At 38.2% G+C, this 6515-nt stretch overlaps 1 protein-coding gene across 1 annotated transcript; it reads right to left on the bottom strand.

Annotated features, from left to right (window-relative positions):
• Window positions 1-4201: 4201 nt before the first annotated feature.
• On the bottom strand, window positions 4202-6272 carry LOC107983282 (uncharacterized). The gene is made up of 2 exons (XM_016996278.2): window positions 4889-6272; window positions 4202-4737 (listed from the first exon to the last, which is right to left on the bottom strand). Exon 1 carries the CDS (start codon window positions 6166-6168, stop codon window positions 5116-5118), a length of 1053 nt encoding a protein of 350 aa, XP_016851767.1. The 5' UTR covers window positions 6169-6272; the 3' UTR covers window positions 4202-4737; window positions 4889-5115.
• Window positions 6273-6515: the final 243 nt, after the last annotated feature.

Raw genomic sequence — 6515 nt, 5'->3', positions numbered from 1 at the left:
TGCCAGGACTCTACACCAGGGGTCCTCAAACTTTTTAAGTGGAGGGCCAATTCACAGTCCCGAAGTCTGTTAGGGGGCCGGACTATAATGAAATAGTCCAAAATTAAGATTGTTGTAGTTGTGTGCCTTCAAGTTATTTCAGACTTAGGTCAACCCTAAGTCTAAAGTTTAGGACAGGGACCAGGTCAATGACCTTGGAGGGCCGCATCTGGCCCATGGTCCTTAGTTTGGGGACCCCTGATCTAGACAAACTCATAAGACCATAAGTAAGCAAAGAGACCTCCAAAGACCATCTAGATGGTCTCATAAGACCATAAGTAAGCAAAGAGACCTCCAAAGACCATCTAGATGGTCTCATAAGACCATAGATAAGGAAAGGGCCACCCAAAGACCATCTAGATGGTTTCATAAGAACATAGGTAAGGAAAGGGACCCTCAAAGGCCATCTAGATGGTCTCACAGGACCATAGGTAAGGAAAGTGACCTCCAAAAGCCATCTAGATGGTTTCATAAGGCCGTAGCTAAGCAAAGAGACCTTCAAAGACCATCTAGATGATTTCATAAGACCATAGGTAAGCAAAAAGACCTCCAAAACCAGATAGACTTAGGTCAACCCTAAATCTAAAGTTTAGGACAGGGGCCAGGTAAATGACCTTGGAGGGCCGCATCCGGCCCCCGGGCCTTAGTTTGGGGACTCCTGCTCTACACTCTTTGCCATCATGGCTTTTTGCTTGTCTTCTTTAAACAATAAGGCAGTGAAAAGAGAAGGATCAGCCATTCCTACTCACTTTGACCTCTCCCTTTGGTTAGCTCTCAGAAGCACTTGATGAGAAGGGAAAGTCTTTCTTTAAAGCCTGAGCAGCAATTTCTACCCATTCCCAGGTGATTCCAGAGTTTTCGAAGTCATCTTCAGGGTGTTTGCCTATGTGCTGTGCTTGTATAATGTCAGTTCACCAACAATCCAAGTGCAAGGATAGCAGACTGAAGAGGAATAGTAATATGCATGAACTTGGTCCATCATGCTACCTAAAGCAAAATAGGAATTGGATTACATAGGCAGTAAAAGAGAGCCTGGCAGGAAAGTATTCTCTGTGAGCCTCCCACAAGCCCCAGAATAGCACAATACTTGGAAAATCTCTCCATATGCCCTGCGTGCTGTAGATAAGGGATCATATATATATATAATGCATAGCAGAATTGGTGGTATCTGCTACTGCTATTGCATGCATTTGTTGAACAATACATTTGGTGGGGTTTTTTTTCTAGACTTAGGTTGCTCCATTACATATTTATCCAAACTGAAAACATTAGTCGACCTCGCAAGTTTTGCCTTTCACACCTTTGTCATCTCTTGAGGACACTGCCAAGTCTTGCCTGCTAGTCTCAGATTTTGACCCAATATAAGATAACACCATGTAATGAAATTTGTAATATTTTCTTTCCTCGTTTGAAAGTGTTATTTCCTGTTTAATTGTGTGGTACTTACTTTGAAAGGCCGGGCTGTGGTGCAGGCTGGTTAGCAGCCAGCTGCAATAAAGCACTCTGACCAAGAGGTCATGAGTTCGAGGCCAGCTCATGTCGGGGTGAGCACCCAACAATTAAAATAAAAATATAGCCCCTGCTTGTTGTTGACTTAAGCAACCCGAAAGATAGTTGCATCTATCAAGTAGGAAATTTAGGTACCACTTATATGTGGGGAGGCTAATTTATGACACCATAAAAATCATCCAGCCACCGTTGGAATGAGGAAGTTGCCATCGCAGTGGATGATGAAGCAGCTGCTCCCCCTGTGGCTGGAATCAAGCATACCCTCAGGAAGCTGGAAGCTGGAGAAGGTTTAAATTGCCTCTGCATCTGTCTCTGTCTCTGTTCTATGTTATATGGCATTAAATGTTTGCCTTATATGTGTACAATGTGATCTGCCCTGAGTCCCCTTCGGAGTGAGAAGGGCGGAATATAAATACTGTAAATAAATAAATAAAGTAGTTGTTCTACTCCAGAAACTTTGTTTTTGTGGCTGCCACAAACTAGGTTGAATTGGTTGGGACTCAGTGACTGATTCATTGAAAAACTTTAACAAAATGTGCGGCAGAATGTCCTTCAAAAACAAAGTTTGTGTAGTTTAATAAACCTTTTCCATATTTTTATGATAGAATCAATTAGGAAATGACATTTATAACTCTGGAACAAAAATCATGTTACATAGTGCAATAGACTACTACTATACCACGTGGACCTTTAAGAAGAACCCAATGAAATAGACAGCAGAACAACGCTAAAGAGCCCAATAATATTGACCTGTCAAGAGTTCTTTTATGTAGCTCACTGACTATAACTGCCACTGTTCCTGGTACAGTGTTCCCTCACTACTTCGTGGTTCACTTTTCACGGATTCGCTGTTTCGCGGTTTTTCAATATAGACTATTATAAATCATAAAAAATTTCAATTTACAGCCTAAGGAAGAGGGAAAGGAGAAGCCAAAGGGAGAGAAAAGGAGCCCAAGCAACAACGGGAGGAGAAGGAGGCAATTTATCAACACACAATTGGTTGATAAAGACCTAAAATAGTGTATAACTACTAAAATAATGTATAAATATTAAAATAAATATGGTGTCCCTACTTAGTGGATTTTCAGTTATTGCGGGTGGTCCTGGAACCTAACCCAAGCGGTAAGTGAGGGAATACTGTATATGCCAAACATGTGGTGGTATCCAATGCCATCAAAAACGTATTAGGATTTGTATTGTTCACTCTGCCCATTGATTACATGTTGCTTATTCCCACTGTGTGGGAAATAGCTGGCTGAAAGCATTTAGAGTTGCTGGATTTGTACACGATGTTGCCATTTCCTGCACATTTATCATTGCTGAGTCACTCTAATTTGGAGGTATTCTCAAAATATTTTTGGAAAAATAAAGCACCATAACTTCTGTTAATGTTCTCTTTTGAAAATGGGGAATCCTACTTACCTATGTACTAATTAACAATGTCAGAAATGTGATAAAATGGGTCCTTCACCATATTTTCAGCAAAGCATGCCAGAACACAACTCTGTTGACTGTGACCATTAGTCAACTTTAATTATACGCTTTTGAATTATCACCTCGCAGGACAACATGCTTAATTTAGAATCTACATGCTTACTAAAGAAGGGTAGTTATACTGAAGAGAGGCAAGTGACCCCCTTGCCATAGGGCAGCAATTAGTATGGGCAACACATTGGAACATTCTCTCTTGGAAGAGAGTGTATGCAGGGGGATCACTAGCAAGATTGATCCCATGCCAGGAACATAACCATAGTTAACAAATACATGCCAGAAGTGATTAAGCAATGAATACGTTAATTATCTAAATAGCTCATCTCTTGGTAGCCCAGTCGTTTGGAAGGGAAGCCCCATCCATGAAAGTTTGATTCCATGAAATGGCTAATGCACAATGCACTTACTGCTCAGAATAAGTACATACAAAGAGCAATCCAAAGTCCAGCCAAATAATTTTATGCCGCTTTGATTTCAATGTAAGAATTCAGGCTGTGCTTATATTATTTATCCCACTGAAACCTATGGGATTTCAACCTACTCTAAACCAACTCTATTAGTTGTATTATTGAAACTTCCAGAGAAAAATGGGCTGGTCTTGACCAAACTGTTGTTTTGTTTTTATCAAGGTTTCAGACAATTTCCACAAATAATAATTCTGACACAGCTTGCCCAAGCACTCTAGATTAGGTGTGGGACACCTGTCTTGTCTCATTGAGGATTGTATTTTCGCAGGTGTTGATCTGCTGGGGATTGCATGTTAATAGTTGACAGAATCAAAGCCAGTCATGGGTAGGAAGTAGAGCCAATACAAAGCAGAATAAGTAAGGACAGAGCCTACATAGTCAGCATTTGCAAAACTGGTCAAGGTCCTTGTGAAACCATAGCTTGGAAACTTGACATTTTCCCATTATGACACAATCAGCAGAGACATACTGAGAACATACTGGGAGTTCTTCTGAAAAGCAAGTTTTCCAAGTTCTGTGTGAAAGTAGACCAGGTCCTGCTCTCCATAAAGCAAAATTGGGAAGAACCTGAAGGATGGGTAGAATCTCATCAAGTAAATCTGTGAGATAACTTAAAATTCAATTTGCCTAAGCTTGCATTTAGCCATGTTGGAATCTCCATGCGGAAAATGCCACAAAATCTTCTACTCATGAAACAAAATGCAGTGAGTTGCTGTGAGTCTTTCGAGTTGTATGGCCATGTTCCAGAAGCTTTCTCTCCTGTCGTTTCTCCCACATCTGTGGCAGGCATCCTAGGAGGTTGTAAGGTTTGTTGGAAACTACTACTATATGCACAGATGTCTATTATATACAGTAAAAAGGAAAAAAGGAAAAGTATGGTATATATTGTACTTTAAAGTAAGTTATAGTTCTATATTTCCTCAAGTGATATAGTCACATATATTATGACTGTAATATCAATTTATATATTCCAACTGTACAGATAAGTACATATTTCAATGTCCAATTTTAACAAATACAATCTTGATAGTGTTCTCAAGGTTTGTAGTACTCTTCTTCAAATTCGATCATTCAAAGTAAATCAAAGTTCCATATCAATAGCAACGAAGTTCCATGTCAATAGTAACGACTGGTCTCCCGGGTATGCATCCAGTTTCGGTGACCTTCTTCAGGTAGACCTTCTTCAGGTAATCCTGGAGTTCCCTCTGTTTGCTGCTCTGCTGTCTTATTTCTTTTCATAGAATTAAATGTAAATTGAGTCAAAATAATACAAACCATACTAGAAATAATACAAACCATACTAAAAATAGACATGTATAATACACCCCAATAATATCTAATATAGTATATAAATATCAGGATTCACAGCAAAAAGAACTTACATGTCCTTGGAGGATCCTTACATGTAGTATTCTACCTCAGGTTGCGAGCATTCAGCAGTAGTTCTGTAAAGACTTAAGTATTTTTTTATCCCATTATAAGAAGCAGGTGAGATCTAGCCTATCGTTTAGGCCTTGTGGGGTTAAGGTCTTCAATTTGTGGATCCAAAAAGCCTCCCTGCAGAGGAGTAACTTCTTGATGTCAGTGTTAATTGGAGTCTGTAGTTTTTCTAAGGCAAGGTCATTACAGGAATGAGTGTTGTCTTTAAAGTGTAAGTGTAGTGTGGATTCTGTGTTTCCTTTTTAATTCGTGATCTGTGTTCCTGTATTCTAATCCTTATGGCTCTGGTTGTCATGCCAACATATAATTTATTACAAGGACATGAGAGTACATAGATCACATTCTCAGATGAACAGGTGGTATAGTTTTTTAATTTAATTTTCATATTTAATGTGGGATGTATGAATTCTTTGACATTGTTTGTAAACTTACAGCAATCACAATGACCACATTTAAAGTTACTGGTGGTTGGGTTTCGTGGAACTATACTGGATTTTCTGATATCTGAGTGGATCAAAATATCCCTGAAATTTCTAGATCTTTTATGTGCTATGATTGGTTTAGATTGACAACCAGGGATGTCCTGTAGTAAATGCCAGTGTTTAAAGATTATTTTTTGTATATTTGATGTCTGTGTGGTTAAGGTGAGGGGGCAAATAATTCTGTTGGGTTGTGTTTTAGATTGGTATTTAAGTAATGTGTCCCTGTTAACTTGGTTTGTTTTTTCTAATGCTGTATTAAGAATTTTTTCTGGGTATCCTCTTATCTTAAGTTTGTTCTTAAAGGTGTGTGCTGCCGTCAAAAAATCTTTTGGTTTACTATTATTACGTTTTAGTCGAAGCAATTGGGAATATGGTAAGTTTGATTTTAGAGAATGGTGATGGAAACTTTTGAAATGTAGGATTGAATTTTTGTCTGTTGGTTTAGTATAGTTAGTTACATATAAGCCATTTCCATCCTTGTGAACTACCACATTCAGAAAGTTAATATTGGTTGAACTTATAGTACTTGTAAATTTCATATTTGGATGGATGGTATTGATCCAGTCACTAAATGACTGTGCTTTCTCGTAAGAATTAAATATTGTGAATATGTCATCTAAAAATCTCCCATAATATAACATATCTGTTAGGTATGGGTTATGGATCTTATTGAATATGAAGATTGTTTCCAAATGAGATACAAAGAGATTGGCCGCAGATGGCGCAAGCGAACTCCCCATAGCTATCCCCCAAATTTGTAAATAATATTTAGAATCAAATCTAAAATAATTATTATCAAGAACAATGTCCAATAAGTCCACTAAAAAGTGTGTGGGTGGTATTTTTGATTCTCTGGAATCAAATAGATCCTGAATAATAGTTCTGATTTCGTTTAGTGGTATATTGGTATATAAGGAGGCGATGTCAAGAGACATCAATGTACATTGTTGAGGTATGTAGAGTGATTCTATTGTATTAATAAAATGAGTTGTATCTTTAATGTATGATTGGGATTTTAGATTAGAATACAGGAACACAGATCACGAATTAGAAAAGGAAACACGGAATCCACACTATACTTACACTT

This window comes from Anolis carolinensis, unplaced genomic scaffold (assembly GCF_035594765.1).
Source record: "Anolis carolinensis isolate JA03-04 unplaced genomic scaffold, rAnoCar3.1.pri scaffold_9, whole genome shotgun sequence".
Lineage (NCBI taxonomy): Eukaryota > Metazoa > Chordata > Lepidosauria > Squamata > Dactyloidae > Anolis > Anolis carolinensis.
This window is presented reverse-complemented; position numbering and strand designations above follow the sequence as displayed.